The sequence below is a fragment of the Palaemon carinicauda genome, chromosome 1 (genome assembly GCF_036898095.1).
Source record: "Palaemon carinicauda isolate YSFRI2023 chromosome 1, ASM3689809v2, whole genome shotgun sequence".
NCBI classification, from domain to species: Eukaryota; Metazoa; Arthropoda; class Malacostraca; order Decapoda; family Palaemonidae; genus Palaemon; species Palaemon carinicauda.
The window spans coordinates 98,128,331-98,149,757 of NC_090725.1; the positions used below are offsets into that span (position 1 = coordinate 98,128,331).

A 21,427-nucleotide genomic window follows, 5' to 3' on the forward strand; every position below is an offset into this window, starting at 1 on the left:
TAGGCCCTGCTGCTTCCTCCGATGCCTTAGATGACCGCGGAGGTAGCAGCAGTTGGGGATTCAGCATTATGAAGCTTCATCTGTGGTGGATAACGGGGGAGGGTGGGCTGTGGCACCCTAGCAGTACCAGCTGAACTCAGTTGAGTCCCTTGTTAGGCTGGGAGGAACGTAGAGAGTAGAGGTCCCCTTTTTTGTTTTTGTTTCATTTGTTGATGTCAGCTACCCCCCAAAATTGGGGGAAGTGCCTTGGTATATATATGTATGTATGTATGTCTTAATGAGCTTCAATTTGCAGAAGGATCTTTCACATGAATCAACTGATACCCCTACAGTCAATAATAGGAGGTTAGCGAATCCTTCACCATATTTCATAATAAAACTAAGGAGTTCTGTGGCTGATTCTATGTTTCTGTTCCTTACCAAGAACTTTACATCTTGTATCTCTTGGCATAGTTCTGGTGCTTTCAGGTCTTCGTCATATTTTTGCTCCATGCCTTTGCACACTGCATCAACTTCTTCGTTTTTGCCAAATAATTCTTTAGGGCGTAGGAAATGTAAAAGAAAATGTAAAAGAAAACGAAGATATTTAGAAGCAAACGCTTTTAAGTGCATGATTTTCATTGTCAGGATGACTAATTCTATTGCAAAAAAAAAAAAATCATGGAAATATTTTAATTTTTGTTGGTTTTATTGGCTTAATTGCAAAAATCATAATTTGTGGTAGCAAATTTCAAAGCTTTTATCCTTTACCCGCTAATTATTACTATTTCAATCTTGTGGGGCGATAAGTTCAGGCTATTTTCGCCGCCCCTAAGAAAGTGCTGCCCCAGGGCATTTGCCCCCCCCCCCCCCTCGCTGGGTTGATATCTGTTAATGCCCATGGGCTTTTAGCATACTACTTATACAGCTAGGGTTGTAGCTTGGCTAATAATAATAATAATAATAATAATAATAATAATAATAATAATAAGGCAAATGGATAATACAGTGATGAATATGAGTGTTTTTTTATTATTATTTTTATTATTATCATTATTATTATAACCATAGTTAGAAAAGCAGGATGCTATAAGCCCAAGGACTCCACCAGGGAAAAATAGCCCAGCGAGGAAAGGAAACAAAGAAATAAAAAAACTACAAGAGAAGTAATAAACAATAAAAATAAAATATACCAAGAACAGTTACAACATTAGATTAGATCTTTCATATATAAACTATAAAAAAAACTTTAAAAAACAGGAGTAAGGTAAATAAAATAGAAAAGCGCGCCCAAGTGTACACTTATGTTCATATTGAGATATGTTACACACACGCAATGGAGAAGGATTGGACTGAATTGGTGATAGGAAATTATCAGACCTAAAGTATGCTGATAATGCTGTCCTTGTTAGCAGAACACCACAAGATTTGCAATGCTTGCTTACCAGAATTCTGAAATATCACACGAGGTTGAGCTGAAGATGGATAGAAGAAAGACAGAGATGATGAGCACGGAGTATGCAATAGAAGATAAAATATCATTGGAAAGAGAAAGGATTAATGAGGTAGAATCTTTAAGTATTTAGGAACTTTGATCTCCAATAGAGGATCTTTAGAAATAGAGTTTAGCGAAAGATTGAAAAAAGCAAATTGGATAATGGCTAGGTTAAGTAAAATTTGGAAATCAAATCGCCTAAAATTACATATAAAAATCAGACTATGTTTCAGTTTAGTGAGATCGGTGTTACTCGATGGAAATGAATCATTGAATGACAATGAAACAATCTCTAATAGAATTAGTAGATTTGATAACAAAGCTCTCAGAAGGATATTGGTAGTTGAATGGCAGGACAGGATTAGAAATGAAATTATAAGAGACTACTCGAGTGTCATATGTGGATGAGACCATGATGAGTTTGGAGATGGTTTGGGCATGTTCTTCGCACTCCCCAAGAGATATTAGTTTACCAAACGTTCAGCTGGGCTACACAAAGCACTAGAAGAGTTGGAAGACCCAGACCTACGTGGCTGAGGACAATTGAAGCGTGAAGTAGGAGATAATGATTGGAGAAGTATTGAATTAAAAGCTCAAAATAGAGACGACTGGCAAAATCTAACCGAGGCCCTTTGCGTCAATAGGAGATGATGGTATATATATATATATACTCTTCCTCCTGATTTTTAAGGTTTTATAGTTTATATATGACAGATCTAATTCAATGTTGCTGCTGTTCATAGTAGGCCTATATTTTATTTTGATTGTAGCCTACTTCTCTTGTAGTTTTGTTTTTTATTTCCTTTCCTTGCTGGGTTATATATATATATATATATATATATATATATATATATATATATATATATATATATATATATATATATATATATATATATGTGTGTGTGTGTGTGTGTGTGTGTGTGTGTGTGTGTGTGTCATACCTCAATACGAACATAAAGTTGATATCCATCATTACATGTTTATTTTTACATCTCATTATTATTATTATTATTATTATTATTATTATTATTATTATTATTATTTGTCAGATCTCAATTTCAGTGTCATTCACCGACAAGGTGTTGATTTCCTCTGGCTCTACCATTGCCTCTTCGGCTCTTCCTTACTCTGCGGAGTTTGTGTGAGAGATCTTTATAGTAGCCTATAGTTCATAACTTCATATTCTTATTTCTCCAACTTCTTGTCGAATTCAAGTCCTGATGACCCACCAACCTTTACAAAGATAGCTAAATGCTATATTGCGACACGTAACTGTTTATTTTTCTTATTTTTTTCTTTACTAATTCACACATGATCGTTTGTATTTTCAAATATTAAGCCACAATTACTCTTGAATATCAAATTTAGTTTACCTCTTCAATATCTTATACCACGAAGGAATTTTATGACATATGCATATCATATCGGTGGTTTGAACTTTGATGGCACCAAATGGTGTAATTTGCTAGTTACAATTCTATGAAATTATTAATTATGAAAAATATACATAATAATTATCAATTCTATATTTTAAGATGCGTATTTACCTATTTATTTAATAATATTTTATTAATTGTTGTACTTTTTAGAAAAGAACCAACGAATCCATCCTTCCATTTTCACGTTGCGCACGACCAAAACAACCCTCTTGAAGTCTTGCCGTGACTTTGCTTGGTAGGTGTTTTGGGTTTTTGTTAAAGATCTAGTATTTTATTTCCCTACTTAAACTTATTTGTTGTCTTACATTGAAGTATGTACACTATTTCAGAATTTGAGGTTGTAATTGTACCTATTGATTGGTTTTAGAGACTAAGACACGCCTAGAAGCCAAGTGCACTCTTAGAACTAGTTCACGTGCGAGTTCCGTTTTTGGGTTTTTTGTGGCCTTGTCTTTGTATTTTATCGCCTTAATTATATTTACACTTGTCTAATGCTTTGGTGAGTGTTGTGTGTGTTAGTTTTTATTCATTTAGGTGTACTCTAAGTAGCCTAACCATGAAGACATATTTATATCGAGTACCGTTCCGTAAACTTCACGAGGAAATTAAAGTTGAACCTTTTGTTTGTCACTAAAGTATCCAAAATCCATTCGGAGAAAATATGCTATGTCCCTGTTGTAGTTTTTAGTATTTTCTGAGTGTTTAAGACGCCTGATAATAGTAATTAATGAGAAAGCGCATTTTGCAAGGGAAACATAATAGGGATTGACCTACCCCTAATTTTTATTACTAGCTCATCTACAACACTAGTTAATAAAAAAAATAAAGCCAGTGGCTCCAATAGGGGAAATAGCCCAGTGAGGAAAGGAAATAAGCCGAATTATTAGTCAATGAAGTTCCACCAATTCCTTTGACTTGTTAATTAGTTCATTTCACAATTTGGGCATAACTGGAAGTATAAAGTAAACTTAAAAAGATGTTACATTATGCAGAAATTAATGAAACAACACCTACCTAGTGACTGGGAAAGGTAGGGCTCAGGGGTATCATTTTCTATATTCGACTGGAAGCTAGATGAAGATTCAGAAACATTCTCCCCCCCCCCCGGGGGGGTGTTTGCATGTCATCCATGTGGGTCAATATTGAAATATGATTGCTTACAATTTTAGGACCCTTTGTATAAAGATGGACAGTTCCTCCCACCTGCATATAACACACCAACTATCCTACGAGTCTTATCCTTAAATACTTACCTCAAGGGCTGCTACCATATTTTTATTGATAGAATGGAAAATAAAGGAGTTATTTGTATGGCCGTCGTCATGCATAGGGGTGTATGATAGAGGCCACCTGCTATGTATGACTACCGACTGAAAGTACGGTAGTATAAGGGGGTTTGCAAGGGCCCCTCCCCCGTGGGTGAGTAGGTAAGGACAGGGCTTGTAGGTTAGGTTAGGCGGAGGAAGTTTAAGTTAGTTGGTGTCCCTTTATAGGTTTGGAATGTATGTACGATAGTGGCCACCTGTATGTATGATTACGGCTGACTTAGAATATGGCAGCCCCCCCCCATCCCTCCCCCGATAGGTAAGTAGGTTAGGTTTGGGGGGAATGTAGGTGAGTTGATGTGCTCTTGTGTAGAGGTTTTGCAGAGAAACATTAGCAAATGGGAGGAAAATTACCATTTTTTATTGATGATACGAACTGGCTGCTGATACTCAAAGGTTCCTACCTCTAATTTATAATTTTTCCAAGTGTTTATTGCGTTGAATTGGCTGTCTTTGCTCGCAAAGTAACTGTATTAAGACACGCCCATATAACAGCATAGTTAGTACTAAATATGGGAAGGTTCAATCTAGTATTTTAAAGAAATATGAATAAAGAGCCAACTGAATGATTGTGCCACAGTTTCACATCCATAGCATGGATAAGGAATTTAATAACCTTTATTATATGAATATAAATTTCCATTTATTTTTAGGCTAAAAATCTCATTTATATGTATGTGTATGTATATGTACATGTGTGTGTATGTATGCATATGTATATGCTTATGTATATGTATGTGTACATTTAGTTTATCTATATCAATATTTACTTTTTATAAATTTTTTTTAATTGATATTGTTTTATTTGTATTATTGCCCGAAGAGCTCTGCTCCACAGGGGCTTGGACCGAGTCTTTTTTTTTTTTTTTTTTGTAAATATTTTGTATGAAAATATATTTTTGTCCAATAAACATTATTATTAAGTTTTGTCAAACAAGTCGAGATGTCTCCGAAAACCAGACTGGCAAACAATACCGAAAACTAGGCAGATTTAATGAATTAAGCATATCCTAAGAGTAGACTCTCCAAACATTTTTACTTGGTAAAAGCCTATTTTGTTTTGTGTAAATATATGATACCTTAATTTCTTGTCAAATATGAAATGCATAATTTTCCTACTAGCTGTTGTGTGCGCTATGCATTTTTTACCATAATCATTTGGGCAAACCACCCATTCATGGTTTTAGGACCCCCTTATATAAAGTGAATTTGGGGGGAACACTGGAAAACCGGATTTTTTCGATTGGGAAATGTTATTTAAATGAGTTATTTGCAGTAATTGTAATGGTCAGAAATGCAAATAAGCAAAAGATAACCAGTTGGAAAAATATATGATTCATGCAAGTGGCTGAAAACAGGCCAAAACATGATTATTTATCACTTGAGATTTGTATAAAGGTACAGAACTCAACAAACCCACCTAACCCAACCTAGTAGTTCCCAGGTCATAACCCCTAGCTGGAGGGACAAGCTCCCCAGGTCATAACCCTTAGCTGGTGGGACAAGCCCCCCAGGTCATAACCCTTAGCTGAAGGGACAAACCCCCCAGGTCATAACCCCTAGCTGGAGGGACAAACCCCCCCAGGTCATAACCCCTAGCTGGAGGGACAAGCCCCCCAGGTCATAACCCCTAGCTGGAGGGACAAGCCCCCCAGGTCATAACCCCTAGCTGGAGGGACAAGCCCCCCAGGTCATAATCCCTAGCTGGAGGGACAAGCCCCCCAGGTCATAACCCCTAGCTGGAGGGACAAGCCCCCCAGGTCATAACCCTTAGCTGGAGGGACAAGCCCCCTAGGTCACAACCACTAGCCGGACCCCCTTTCCCAGGTCGCAAACTAAAAGTTGTAAATCTCAAATAATTCCATACATCATGATAAAGTAAATCACAAATAAATCCTTGCATTATGAAATTAAAAAAAAAAATCTCAAATAATTCCCTACCTTATGATTGACTTTATTTTATGTGCTGGTCTTCCCAAAAACGTCGGAATCGGATCTTTGAGGCTCTAAAATGGAGAGCATTTCCATCCTAATAAATTGACTACATAAATGAAATTACACCAAATTTCGAAATAGATTGATGTACTTCCCTTTAAGTTCCCTCTTGGAGCAGTCTTTGTGGTGGTGGTTAAGTTGAAACTGAAGGGGAAGGTGGGAAAAATGGCTGTTGAGAACAACATCTGGGATAATGAAGTACTTGTAAGTGTTAATTTAAAAAAAAAAAAAAAAAAAAAAAACGTGACAAATACTTCATTGTAAATGTACAGAAAACTCCCCAGACCATGGGAAACAATCCATGCGCAATAAGTCCCCCTCAGTTTCTCAGATATAAACAATGGACTTGGAGCGAGAACCGTGCTTCACATTTTAATAGACCCATACATAAGTTATGCCCCATTCCCTACTAAACATATAGAGAAAAATACCAAACTAGCTAGCACTTGTCCATTTCTCATTGCGAATTCCAGTTTCGCTGGTAGTTAATATACCTTTTGTTTGTAATAAGAAATAGACATACGTAAGCTCATAGTTTTAGGTTTGTTCGGGTTCAACTTTATGCCCCATGATATGCAATATGCACTAATGTCAACAAGATCTGTTAAGGATTCAGGAACCCCCAGTTCTAATATTCAGTAGATGGAATTAATGTAGTGTGTGTACCATCACCACCATATGCAACAAGTATGTTTTTCAGGCCAAACCACATGCATGTATATAGTTTGAAAAGAAATGGGCCAAGAACGTCTATACTTGCTATGATGCCTGTCATTTACTGCAATCCATTACTTAGATATTCAATAATGATATACAGTAAAGAGAAAAGCAAGATTTTGTTAAGAGGGAACCAGGTAATTTTTTGCATGATAACCAAATTTGTCCTTTAGATTACTTATTGGTTTATCATGTTCTGATGTTATCACCCTCTTCTTAAGTACCGTGTTATGATCACCACCACCATAACCCCCAACAATATTGTGGATAGTGGTGTGATAAAATGAAAACTTAACAAATTATGAAGAAAATAGTTATAGCAGGAACAAGAAAACTAACAAAATTGAAATAAGGGTAAAACAACACTTACCGACTGCCTTGGCTTTCTCGAGTACCATTCTGATCTCCCTCCCTCCCCCCCAGGTAAATTTTCTGTTGAATGCAATCTATTTTTAACGTGGTCTAGTTTGAAATGGGAAACGAACACGAGCACCAGTTACAGTAACATAATCAAGAACCTGTATCCTTGTGACCTCTGCACACACACCCTCCCCCTTTGCAAAGCTGTATCCTAACATTAGGCTGAGTCTTGGGTTGCTATGACTAGCTTAGACTAAGTATGAGTTACTGTAATATGTTTTATGAAAAAGGACAATGATGTAGCTTCAAAAAACCAACTTGTCCCTAAAATTAACCTTGTTATTGCTCTCAGAAAATGCATGGGACTACTTAGTGTTGTCTCTTTTTGCCATAAAAGCTAAGTTTTGTCTTTCGAACTTTGCTGTGACACTGTCAGTAATGTCAATCTATCCTCTATGTAAAATGCAATTGTGCATGGCTTGGAATACGTTATTTTTGATGGAAGAACAAACCTTCATTATTACAGGAACAAATATTCAAATAGCTTTGTCTGGAGTATAATAATAATAATAATAATAATAATAATTTTTATTGGACAAAAACATATTTACATACAAAATATTTATAAAAAAAAGATTCGGTCCTAGCCCATGTGGAGCAGAGCTCTTCGGGCAATAATACAAATAAAATAATATCTTCAATTAAAAAAATTTATAAAAAGTAAATATTGATATAGATAAACTAAATGTACACATATATATACATAAGTATATACATATGCATACATATACAAATACATATACACACATGTACATATACATACACATACACATATAAATGAGATTTTTAGCCTAAAAATAAATGGATTTTTCAATTTGATAATCAACTTTACAACTGCAATTTTTAAACCTGAATCGTTTACAGTTATTGCCTGCCTCTGCCACGCTGCTAGTTCCAACCAAAGACGAAGTGACTGGGTATACACTAGCATCATTTTACTGAAGTACTTGGGTAGTACATGATGCAACCATATACACTAGAATTCTTCTATCAGGTCACAACTAAGTGCCCCAGAATTTTTTGTATAGCTAAGAAAAATACTAAATATTCGTGTAGTTTGATGTAAATGGAGTTACTAGTTATTCATACAGAAAAATTTGGAAAAGTGAATGCAAACCGAACATGCATAATAACCCACAATTTTGTCTACCAAAAGTAAAAACAATGGATGCAATGAAATTCACATTTCAATAGATTAACACGCAAGTTATGCCCTAACCCCTATTAATTTTATAGAGAAAAATGCTAATGTAGCCAGCTCTTACGCTACAGTAAATTCCATTTTTGCTCTAAATTATATTAGCTGTTATGTAGCAAACCCTTCGTTGTGAAATTTAAATTTTTTTTTCTTGACTTAATTTAATAAGTTGTATGAATATATGGTGGCAAATCCTTGCTCTTGAAGCAATGATAATTGAAATACTGTACTATGAGATCTTAGTATTGGATAATAGTCTCGGTAAAGGGGAGGGTTGGCTACACTTGTTTTATGTTATTGCTTTGTACAGTATCTTCATTCGCACTTACTGTATTTGCTTCTATCGTCTTTTCAAAACTTTCCGGATCACCTGAAGATAAGCGACCCCAAATAGTTCTCATGAAGATAAAGGGCCCCAACTACACTCACCTGAAGAAGAGAGACCCTGATTTTCTTCACCTGAATATAAGGGACCCTATCTTATTGGCGTCTCCAGGTCTTGTAATACTATAGAAAAAAAAATATATATTCATTAAAACTACTTTATTAAATATTTGTTAAAAAGAACAAATTTTTTTAAACAATCCATATTCAATTAAAAGCGTATTATCTTGCAATTTCAGTACAAAATTAATTCGATGGCCAGTGTGTTTACTTTTTCTGTGATTGGAAGTAGAGTTGCAGCAACATGTGTTTCAACGATCACCATATATCGAACACTTAATGCTATTGTCGACCATTCCAAATACCCATGTTGGCCGATTTGGTGCACGTCCTCTGTGATATTTGTTTTTGCGTGCAAAGCAAGACTCGTCAATTTGCTCATTTAAGCCATTACCACCAAGTCTAACCGGGTTTGCCTCGAAATACTTCATGCAGATTTCTCTAAAAGGAAAGCTGTAAATATCAATCATATTTTTGTTCTGAAATGTTTAGAATATTATACTGAATCCACTTATGCAGTGGAAGTTTAGATTTAGCAAAGAATGGGTCCTTATAAATAGAAACATTGCTTTTAAATTTAGTATACTCTTTAAATTGGAGTTTCTACACAATTATCTTTTATAGAAGACAGTTTAGTCTTTAAGACATTAAAGAAAAATATGAATTTTTTTTTCTAAATACCGTCTATTTAAAAAAAATCTATTTGCTATCTTATAAATAAGTTTAACTTTTATTGGTTAGTCTCACTCAGGTCGTTACATTAATAATAATTAACTTATAAACTGGTTAGTTAGCTTGTTAGTCCCATTCTTAAATTTAGATTCCTCACCTGAAGAAAAAGTCCCCATTTTTTTCCACCTGAGGATAAGCGACCCCAGCGAGTGTTGGGGTCCCCAATCTTCAGGTGATCCAACATTTTTTACTGTGAGATCTTAGTATTGTCATCAATGATTTTGGTGAAGAGGAGAGGTGGGCTACAGTTGTGTTATGGTACAGCGTTCTACTTTATCTTCATTCCCACTTAGGTGCTTCTAACTACATGTCAAGACTTAACTTTTACTTACTACTGTTCCTGATGGGTTTTCCTTAGTTTCACCCAGTTGCGGAATGGCCTTACAGGGGTAGAGACTGGGGTATAAATCCAATCAGTAATCAAAATACAGCCCAACATTTCATCCTAAACATGAAAGGGAGAATAGTTTGCTTTTATTTTCTATACCCAAGATTATTCTTGAATGTCTCGATGACAATTTTATCTGTAGATCTGATTGATTTAATTGGTTTCATTTTTTGTGAGACGGGTTTATCAATTTTTAATTCTTTTCAGATTCCAAAATGCAGCTTTTTGTGCGCTCGGGCGTTACTCACGTCTTGGACGTCAGTGAACAACAAACTGTTGGTGATGTCAGAGCTTTCATCTGTCAAGCAGAGTCCCTTCCTGAGGCAGAGGTAATTTTTCAAAATTTTGTTAATTTTACAGATCTATAAAACTACTAGATTTGGATATAGTATGAATATTCATTGTTAAATCATATGTGAGTAGTTCTCCTTGCTACAAAATATAAGTTCATTATATACTGTGCCTATAGAAACATGTGCAAAAATAGATTAAAATACATAAATTATACGGCCGAGTTTCAAATTGCACATATGTGGCATTTAGTTTTTTTTGTGTTACATACTCATGCATTCTGATAAGCTGGTAGTCAGTTACTGTATTAATCTGATGCCATGTTTTCATTAAATGTCTTGAAAGATTCAATAATGCATGATTTTAGTAATTGCATAATTCTGAATTTTATTTTTTCAATATTAATCTTACCCGATGATCATGTAGCTGTCAACTCCGTTGCCCGACAGAAATCTACGGTCGGGATACGCCAGCGATCGCTATACAGGTGGGGGTGTACACAACAGCGCCATCTGTGAGTAGGTACTCAAGTACTTCTTGTCAACAAGAACTCAATTTTTCCTCTGTCGTGCCGCCGGCAAGACCTACTTGGATACGCTGTTGATTCTGGAGTTGTTGTTCACGATTTGGTGATGTATTCACTCTAGAGTTTAGCCTTCGCTATTCAGGAAGCTTTATCATTAGCTTAGCAAGCTTTTGGAATTAATTTGGATTAATTGTTAACGAACTTTGCTAGATTTTGGAATTCCCCCTTGACTACTACTACAATTCAAGATGTCTGACCAGTCTCAAGTCCCTAAGTACAGGCAGTGTAGCGTTAGGGCTTGTGCTAGGCGTCTTCCGAAGGCCTCTATAGATCCTCACACCGTTTGTTCCAATTGTAGGGGTAAATCCTGTCAATTGGAAGATCGATGTGGGGAATGCGCTGGGCTTTCGGAATTCGATTTTAACGAATTCCTTAAAAATGCACGTAGGTTAGAGAAGGAGAGAATCAGGAGGAGTTCTTCTCGCTCTGTGGATTTTTCCTCTCCCCATGCCCCTCAACCTTTTCCTTCCCCTGTAGTGGTGACTCCCGAACCTGCTACTAGTGCTCAGCCATCCATGGCGGATATGATGCGTGCCATTCAGGCTCTCGGTGACAGAGTGGAGTCATTGGCTAATGACCGTAATCAGCTTTTGGCAGATGTCAAAGAGCTGAAAGCGAAAAGTGCAGTGGGAAGTGTTATCAGTGCTAGTGATGTGAAAAGTGTCAGTGTCAGTGTTGCGCATGAGGGTACATCTGTGCGTGCCAGTCGTCCTCCCAGTCCGGGACCTCTTGCAAGCTCCCAAGCCCAGGGGAGAAGCAATGTCGAAGGACCAAAGGGTTCGGCAGGCCTTGATCAGCGCACGGATGTATCCTCAGTGGTTGCGGACGTATCTGTCAAAGATCGTCCCATCCACAAACAGACGAATGAGCCCTTACATTCCTCGTCTGTGGAAGAAGTTTCCAGGAGGAAACGATGGACCAAGGTTTCACGACCGCTTAAACGTAAGGTCCCTTCCGAGCGAGTCCAACGGCCCAGGTGTAGCCACCGCAACCCCTCCCACGCACCAGCACTCTGCTTTTGTTGTTGCCAGCTCGCAGACTGACCAGCAGCGGCATGATGTTGGATCCGCAGCAGCTACGCATGCACCCGTACTGCCGGATTCAGCCGTTCAGCTTTCTGCTCTGCCTTTGCCACTTCCTACTCAGCTTTCGGATGATGGAGTATCAGATGACGAAGCTGCACATTTGGATGAACCGCACTCCGACTTTGAAGGTCCCAAGTCTACGCCTCCCTCCTTAGACTTTCGTAAAGTCCTTGCCTTGTTCAGGGACTTGTATCCAGAGCAGTTTGTGTCTGCAACCCCTCGCTCTCCTCCCTCCGAGTTTGCTCTGGGCATGCAGTCTGCTGCTCCTGCCTTCACCAAGCTTGTTCTCGCACGATCATCTAAGAGAGCTTTGAGGGTTATGGGAGAGTGGTTGCATTCCAAGAAGCAATTGGGAAAGACTGCTTTCATCTTTCCTCCTACCAAACTTGCTTCCAAGTCGAGCGTCTGGTATGCCACGGGAGAGGAACCCGGCTTGGGAGTTCCTGCCTCTGCCCAGGGCGACTTCTCAAGTCTGGTTGACTCTCCCCGCAGGTTGGCTATGAGACGATCGAAGATCTGCTGGTCCTTTTCTGACATGGATCATCTGTTGAAGGGAGTCTTTCGTGCCTTCGAGATCTTCAACTTCCTCGATTGGTGTTTGGGAGCCTTAAGCAGGAAGACTTCCCCTTCGGATAAGGACTCTGCCATGCTGATCATGTCCAGCATGGACTAAGCCATTCGGGATGGGTCTGGTGAACTTGCGGCTTCGTACGTGTCGGGAGTGCTTAAGAAGAGAGAACATCTTTGCTCCTTCTTATCGGCTGGTATCACTCCTTGCCAGAAGTCAGAGTTGTTGTTTGCTCCTCTCTCCAAGTGTCTGTTTCCGGAGGAGCTGATCAAGGGGATGGCTGCCTCCCTTATCCAGAAGGATACCCATGATCTTATGGCATCTTCCGCACGTAAGGCTAAAACCTTACCTTCCGTGCCTAGACCCTTCCGCCCTGCAGCAGTAGACACACCTGCTACTAGGTTCATCCCGCCCTTTCGTGGCAGAACCTCCAGCAGAGGAGGTACCCGTGCCGACAGTCACCGTGGCAAATCCAAGAAGGGTTCCAAGTCCGCAAAAGGCAAGTTCTGACTGCCTTCCTCTCCAGACAGCAGTGGGAGCCAGACTCAAGACCTTCTGGCAAGCTTGGGAGAGCAGAGGTGCAGACGCTCAGTCTGTGAAGTGGCTAAGGGAGGGATACAGAATTCCGTTCTGCCGCAGTCCCCCTCTAGCTACATCTCCCATCAACCTCTCTCCCAACTACAAGGAGAAGGACAAGAGGCTAGCGTTGCAACAAGAGGTGTCGCTCTTGCTACAAAAGGAAGCGGTGGTCATAGTCCGGGATCATCAATCCCCGGGCTTCTACAACCGTCTCTTCCTGGTAGCGAAGAAGACAGGAGGTTGGAGACCGGTGCTGGACGTCAGTGCTCTCAATGCTTTTGTCACCAAGCAGACGTTCACGATGGAGACGACGAAGTCGGTCCTAGCAGCGGTCAGGAGGGAGGACTGGATGGTCTTGTTAGACCTGAAAGACGCGTACTTTCACGTCCCCATCCATCCAGACTCCCAACCTTTCCTAAGGTTCGTCTTTGGAAAGGTTGTGTACCAGTTCCAAGCCCTGTGCTTTGGCCTAAGCACGGCACCTCTTGTGTTTACCAGACTGATGAGGAATATTGCCAAATTCCTTCACTTGGCAGACATCAGAGCCTCCCTCTATTTGGACGACTGGCTTTTAAGAGCTCCAACAAGTCGTCGCTGTCTGGAGAATCTCAGATGGACTATGGATCTGACCAAGGAATTGGGCCTCCTGGTCAATACAGAGAAGTCCCAGCTCGTCCCATCCCAGACCATCGTCTATCTAGGTATGGAGATTCAGAGTCGAGCTTTTCGGGCTTTTCCGTCGGCCCCAAGGATCAATCAAGCCCTAGAATGCATCCAGAGCATGCTGAGAAGGAACCGATGTTTGGTCAGGCAGTGGATGATTCTAACAGGGACACTATCATCGCTGGCCCAGTTCATCGAGATAGGGAGACTCCACCTCCGCCCCCTACAGTATCATCTAGCTGCTCACTGGAGAAAGGACATGACGCTAGAGGCGGTCTCAGTGCCTGTTTCCGAAGAGATGAGGTCTATGCTAACGTGGTGGAAGAACAGCATTCTTCTCAAGGAAGGTCTGCCATTAGCTGTTCAGACCCCCGACCACCGTCTCTTCTCGGACGCATCGGACACGGGCTGGGGTGCGACACTGGACGGACAGGAATGCTCGGGCACGTGGAATCAGGAGCAAAGGACACTTCACATCAATTGCAAGGAGTTGTTGGCAGTTCATCTGGCCTTGATAAACTTCAAGTCCCTCCAGCTAAGCAAGGTGGTGGAGGTGAACTCCGACAACACCACAGCCTTGGCTTACATCTCCAAGCAAGGAGGGACTCATTCGAGGAAGTTGTTCGAGATCGCAAGGGACCTCCTCATTTGGTCAAAAGATCGAAAGCTTTCGCTGTTAACGAGGTTCATTCAGGGCGATATGAATGTCATGGCAGATCGCCTCAGCCGGAAGGGTCAGGTCATCCCCACAGAGTGAACCCTTCACAAGAATGTTTGCAGCAGACTATGGGCCCTGTCGGGTCAGCCCACCATAGATCTATTCGCTACCTCGATGACCAAGAGGCTCCCGATGTATTGTTCTCCGATTCCAGACCCAGCAGCAGTTCACGTGGATGCCTTTCTGCTGGATTGGTCCCATCTCGACCTGTATGCGTTCCCGCCGTTCAAGATTGTCAACAGGGTACTTCAGAAGTTCGCCTCGCACGAAGAGACACGGTTGACGTTGGTTGCTCCCCTCTGGCCCGCGAGAGAATGGTTCACCGAGGTACTGCAATGGCTAGTGGACGTTCCCAGGACTCTTCCTCTAAGAGTGGACCTTCTGCGTAACCTCACGTAAAGAAGGTACACCCAAACCTCCACGCTCTTCGTCTGACTGCCTTCAGACTATCGAAAGACTCTCAAGAGCTAGAGGCTTTTCGAAGGAGGCAGCCAGAGCGATTGCCAGAGCAAGGAGGACATCCACTCTCAGAGTCTATCAGTCTAAATGGGAAGTCTTCCGAAGCTGGTGCAAGGCGAATGCAGTTTCCTCAACCAGTACCACTGTAACCCAGATTGCTGACTTCCTGTTATATCTAAGGAACGTAAGATCCCTATCAGCTCCTACGATCAAGGGTTACAGGAGTATGTTGGCAGCGGTCTTCCGCCACAGAGGCTTGGATCTTTCCACCAACAAAGATCTACAGGACCTCCTTAGGTCTTTTGAGACCTCAAAGGAACGTCGGTTGTCCACACCAGGCTGGAACCTAGACGTGGTTTTAAGGTTCCTAATGTCATCAAGATTTGAACCGCTCCAATCAGCCTCTTTTAAGGACCTCACATTAAAAACTCTTTTCCTCGTTTGCTTAGCAACAGCTAAAAGAGTCAGTGAGATCCACGCCTTCAGCAGGAACATAGGTTTTACATCTGAAACGGCTACATGTTCCTTGCAGCTCGGTTTTTTGGCTAAAAACGAGCTTCCTTCCCGTCCTTGGCCTAAGTCGTTCGAGATCCCAAGCCTGTCCAACTTGGTGGGGAACGAACTAGAGAGAGTACTTTGCCCAGTAAGAGCTCTTAAGTACTATTTAAGACGGTCAAAGCCATTACGAGGACAATCAGAAGCTTTATGGTGTTCTATCAAGAAGCCTTCTCTTCCGATGTCTAAGAACGCAGTTTCTTACTACATCAGGCTTCTGATTAGAGAGGCACATTCTCATCTGAAGGAAGAAGACCTTGCTTTGCTGAAGGTAAGGACACATGAAGTTAGAGCTGTCGCTACTTCAGTGGCCTTCAAACAGAACCGTTCTCTGCAGAGTGTTATGGATGCAACCTATTGGAGAAGCAAGTCAGTGTTCGCATCATTCTATCTCAAAGATGTCCAGTCTCTTTACGAGAACTGCTACACCCTGGGACCATTCGTAGCAGCGAGTGCAGTAGTAGGTGAGGGCTCAGCCACTACATTCCCATAATCCCATAACCTTTTTAATCTTTCTCTTGAATACTTTTTATTGTTGTTTTATTGGGTTGTACGGAAGGCTAAGAAGCCTTCCGCATCCTGGTTGATTTGGCGGGTGGTCAAATTCTTTCTTGAGAAGCGCCTAGGTTAGAGGTTGTGATGAGGTCCTTTAGTATGGGTTGCAGCCCTTTATACTTCAGCACCTAGGAGTCGTTCAGCATCCTAAGAGGACCGCTAGGCTCAGTAAGGAAGACGTATTTAAAAAAGGCAGAGTAATGGTTCAAGTCGACTTCCTTACCAGGTACTTATTTATTTTATGTTTGTTATTTTGAATAACTGCTAAAATGAAATACGGGATACTTAGCTTCTTTGTTAACATGTATGCTGGTCTCCACCCACCACCCTGGGTGTGAATCAGCTACATGATCATCGGGTAAGATTAATATTGAAAAATGTTATTTTCATTAGTAAAATAAATTTTTGAATATACTTACCCGATGATCATGAATTTAAGGACCCTCCCTTCCTCCCCATAGAGAACCAGTGGACCGAGGAGAAAATTGAGTTCTTGTTGACAAGAAGTACTTGAGTACCTACTCACAGATGGCGCTGTTGTGTACACCCCCACCTGTATAGCGATCGCTGGCGTATCCCGACCGTAGATTTCTGTCGGGCAACGGAGTTGACAGCTACATGATCATCGGGTAAGTATATTCAAAAATTTATTTTACTAATGAAAATAACATTTTACTTTTAAAATGAAAAATGTATTCTGAATATCGATGATTCACGTCTTCTATTAGAGAATAGTTAACTATACTATACTCAATTTTTTTCAATGAGGCGCATTTGCACCGACTCGCAGCAGGGCCCTTTTTGCTCAAAAAAAGTTATCTGGTTGTGAAGGGTTAGAATTATCTTGTCCAACTAATTGGCAATCAGGAAACTTTTCCGAGCTAAAAGGGAACCCCTGCGAGTCGGTGCAAATCTGCCTCGCTAAAAAAATTTGACTATAGCTAGTTGTGAAAAATTAGGGAAGATTTCATATTAGCGTTGTATTTGTGGATTAATGTTTGTGTACATGACAGTAGTGTAAAAGGGAGAAAAATGAATGGTTTTGATAGTCTAACCTTTAAAATTTAATATAGTTTGGTCTTGCACAGATAATAGAACTTGCTCGTCATTAGTTTTGAGGCAACATTCAGTTACTATAGGAGCTAAAATAAGGAACTATAATGCAAAATAAAGTTAGTCTATTGTTGTGAACAGCTAGTATATAGACGATTCACTATTGACAAAATTAGATACATACTTAACTTTTGGATGGTTAACAATGCAGTCAATTATGAAAAACCAAATGTACGACTGGTAGTTCAAAAATTTGGTAGCAGTTTTGATGATTGTAAGCCATGTATTCTACCTGACACGGGAAGATTACTTGTACTAAAATGTTTATCACATTGGAAATAAATAGTTTTATATCTTCATATGACTGCTGCTTACAGCAATTACTTTTTGTAGACATTAGTAAGTTCGGTCAACCAGGTGACTGGAAACTTGAATTTTTATGGGTACTGCTGTCTCGGAAAGATAACTGTAGGTTCTCTAGTTGCAAGTAGTCTAGTCCTAGTGATGTTATACAAAACATAGCTGGTTTATATGGTACAGTAATTGGTTTCTGTAGTGTATTTATGGAAGGCAAGAATAACTATATCTGACTGTTCTTCCTATGTAGGTGAGGTTGTATGCTTCTGGAACTCCTTTGGACAATGATCAAGTTCCCCTGATTTCATTGACAACAGATGCCATTGATGTGAATGTTGCCCTTAAGGGAGGTAAGTTTTGCTTATGTTATGTAATTAATTTTTACTGCATGTAATAACTACGGTCTGTTAAATTTCCTAAAATCATTGTAAATCTTTTTGCATAATGTATGCAACCTAATTTGCATTTAATGTAAATGAAGATGTAGCATTTCTTGCCTGGCAATGCTAGACCTGAGTTTAGGGGGTATGTACTTTGTTAAAAGATTTAAAAGGTCACAGTAAATGTCATGAAAGGATACTCGCTCTTGGTAAACAACTGTTTTGAATATGGATATTACATATGCCTGAATCACCTATGTAATTTTACAAAAACTAAATCCTGTAACTGATGTATCGAAGGCTATCCAACGAACATACGAAGCAAAAAATGTCAGAAATTACTTTTCGCCGTCCCCTTACGCATTCAAGCAAGAGATATGGGAAATATATTGGAATCTCTTGAGTGTTTCATTTAATCAAAAGACAATTACTTCACTTTTATCATTTGATGAAAATGTAATATGAAGCCCAATTTTTGACCTATGTTGGGAAGGAAATTCCTGCTTTTGAAAAATTACTGGTAGCAGTGAAGAAAAATATAAGCATATGTTTGATATCATTTTCTTACTACCTTTAAGAAACAATTTGATTAGGCTAGATTAGTAAATTTAGATGGTGTGCTACCATAAACGTAATTCTCAAATAATTGGTTTTGTACTTGAAGAAAAATGATTTATCAACAAAGTATTGTGTGTATAACCTTTGAAGAAGGTTAATGATTTATTTAGAAAATTGTATATTTTTTTTTTCCCCTTCAAAAAGGTAAGCTAGTTAAAGATGCTATACCTACTCCCATAATCTTATCTGTAGTATTTACTTTAATCATATCACAAAGACATATTTGTTAGGAAGTAAAAAGAATCTGTAATGTAAATGAAAAAAGAAAGTGTAATTAGGAAGCAAACATTATTCCTGGATTCCTGGTCTAAAGCAAACCTTAAAAAGGATTATCTCAGCAGGAATCATTTATAGGGTCTTAATTACTTGTAGGTCTAACATTTGCATTTTCTAATTGGCCCCACCCTAGCCATTTCAGAAAATTGGCCAGAGTATACATGGTTTTGCCTTATAACCCTTGGTCATTAAAGGGTAGTAACTTAGCTAGTAATGATAATTCATAGATAGTGCTTGCCATCAGCATGAATTCCATACATGTATTCTTGCTTTATTCAAGATAAACTTAATACAATACAAGAAATATTACTTTTATAATTGTGCCAATGGTAATATTTTTTTTTCTTCGTTACTCTAATATAGGTAAAGTCCACGGTTCTTTGTCTCGTGCTGGTAAGGTGAAAGGCCAGACGCCAAAGGTTGAAAAGAAGGAGAAGAAGAAGGCCAAAACTGGACGTGCTAAGCGAAGGATTCAATACAATCGTCGTTATGTCAATGTAGTTGCAACATTCGGCAAGAAACGAGGTCCTAACAGCAACTCATAAGATACTTGGCTAGGATATTATGTCTTGCAATAAAAGTCAGTTCAGTTAAAGTTTTGATTTTTTTTTTATACCTGACATGTTTCTGTTCCAATGTAGGGTTTCATGTAGATTTTGTAGACATGTCCTGCAGCAGTTAGTTTTCAATTTACCCAGTAAAGAAAAAACTTGAATTACATTGAAAGCTTTAGTCTAAGAGTTCGTTTAAAAAATTGCTCTAATTAAAGTGTAAAATTTGATAGTTTCTGGTATTCCTTTTGAGTAAAATTATGAAAGAATCTCAGATAAGAATTATATATTTTGAAATTTCTTCTGAGAAAAATACATAATTTAGATGATTGTCAAAGCAAGAGTCCAGAATGGAAAATGGAATGATACTTAGTGAAAAGTATTGTATAATATCACATATAAGTGAGATATTCTCTTTATGAAGTTTTGGTTACAATGAAGACTGAGGTATTACCGACGCTTGGTATCGAGTTAGTATTACATTATACTGTACGCCCATTTGTAAGGGTATGAAAAGTTTTTGTGTGGGATATATATACTGTACATTTACTTCAGGTAAGATTTTCTTATAAGATCAGTACTATGAAAAAAAAGCCTTGGTTAGGAAAATATTAAATATTTACTAAGTATAGTGGAGAATAACTTGGTCTATTAAACTAAAGTGGAAAAGAATGAATATTCTATTATACTCGCTAGCAATATACTGTAATATTTACTAAAAATGACAATAAGTCAATATTGAAAATAACATTATACCACTTGAACAGTTATGACAGAGAAACATTATAAAACCCCTATCCATGTATTCTAACAATATGTGGGAAAAAAAGTCTACATTTGCCTCTCACAGTAGCCCCCCAGTTTGTCTATCCCGCTAAAGGACATAAAAGCTTTATCTTTGATTAAAAAGGAATCAGCATGATAGATAACTTAACATAAGCTCATTGATGTCAACTACAGACAAGACAACACCCTGATATCACTACAAAATGATTAGGCACACCACAAGTCACAAAAATGTCAATTTCATGGGTATGTTACTCGGTGTTGTATCAGTGACCACAGTATAGCCTGGCTTATTTGTTCCAACACGATTACAAACCCTTTATTCTTTGCAGGAGATAACTTGGCTTAGCTGGGTCTTAACAGCCATGAAATAAATGTATGCAAGGTGCAGCCAATCCCTCCCACCTCAGTTAGCAGAGGAGGTTCTAGCTCAGCCCGCTATCTAACACTACCTCCACCATATTTGACTTGGCTGCTGGAGAGAGCAGACGTGCGTCGCTGCTGCTCCTGGTTTTAACCGGCATACCTAATTTTCTATTTATTTGTGCTCTTTGGAGATGGATCCTCACCAGCTTTGATCTTTGTGCAGAGGACACTCCTACACGGAGGCATTTCTATGTGACTAGTGTCATGAGTGGCCATCTTCTCAGTGGGAGCAGTTCGGCCATGCAAGGGAGAAGAACCCTAAGAGGGATTCTTTGCCTCAAAGCTCTGCTTCAAAGGCCAAGAAACCTAGACATTCTTCCGCAGGAACCGTCCCCTCCTACCTTTGTCCGTTCGGCACCTTCCGGAGTTCAGTCGCACAAGAGGGACGTGCCTTTGACTCCGGGGTGACTCATGGGCCTGGAAGACCCCGCTGCTTTCCCTGGGAGGCTTTCCCTTGATGCTCTTAGCGAGCTCTGGCGTTCTTTGAGACTCGCTCGAGTTCTTGTTAGGAGACTGTTGAGGCGTTGAAATGCAGCACACGGCAGGAAGCTCCTGCAGAGGCAAGCCTAGTAATGGACTATGCCTTAACCATCCCTCTGGGTCTGTCCCCTCTACAGTTCCTCTTAAGCCCGCCATACACGCACAGTTGTAACTGGCAGGTCGACTGGGGAAATCAGATTTAATCGGTTTGTTCAGGCCAGTTTGAACGTGTATGGGTCTATTTTGAACTGAAGGCAGGCCGGAAAGGGGAACCGGATGAACTGAAGCGAATGTTAAAAATCTGGCCGT

General features: G+C 39.5%; 1 protein-coding gene across 1 annotated transcript; it reads left to right on the forward strand.

Moving 5' to 3' along the window:
• Positions 1 to 3,063: 3,063 nt before the first annotated feature.
• Positions 3,064 to 19,470, forward strand: RpS30 (ribosomal protein S30). The gene is made up of 4 exons (XM_068382991.1): positions 3,064 to 3,148; positions 10,340 to 10,461; positions 17,852 to 17,951; positions 19,239 to 19,470. The coding sequence occupies exons 2-4, from the start codon at positions 10,348 to 10,350 to the stop codon at positions 19,418 to 19,420; spliced, it is 396 nt and encodes a 131-aa protein (XP_068239092.1). The 5' UTR covers positions 3,064 to 3,148; positions 10,340 to 10,347; the 3' UTR covers positions 19,421 to 19,470.
• Positions 19,471 to 21,427: the final 1,957 nt, after the last annotated feature.

Coding starts and splice junctions, on each gene's coding strand:
- RpS30 (XM_068382991.1), top strand. CDS start 10,348: ATGCAGCTTTTTGTGCGCTCGGGCGTTACTCACGTCTTGGACGTCAGT. Junction 10,462..17,851: donor AGTCCCTTCCTGAGGCAGAG/GTAATTTTTCAA, acceptor CTTCCTATGTAG/GTGAGGTTGTATGCTTCTGG. Junction 17,952..19,238: donor GAATGTTGCCCTTAAGGGAG/GTAAGTTTTGCT, acceptor ACTCTAATATAG/GTAAAGTCCACGGTTCTTTG.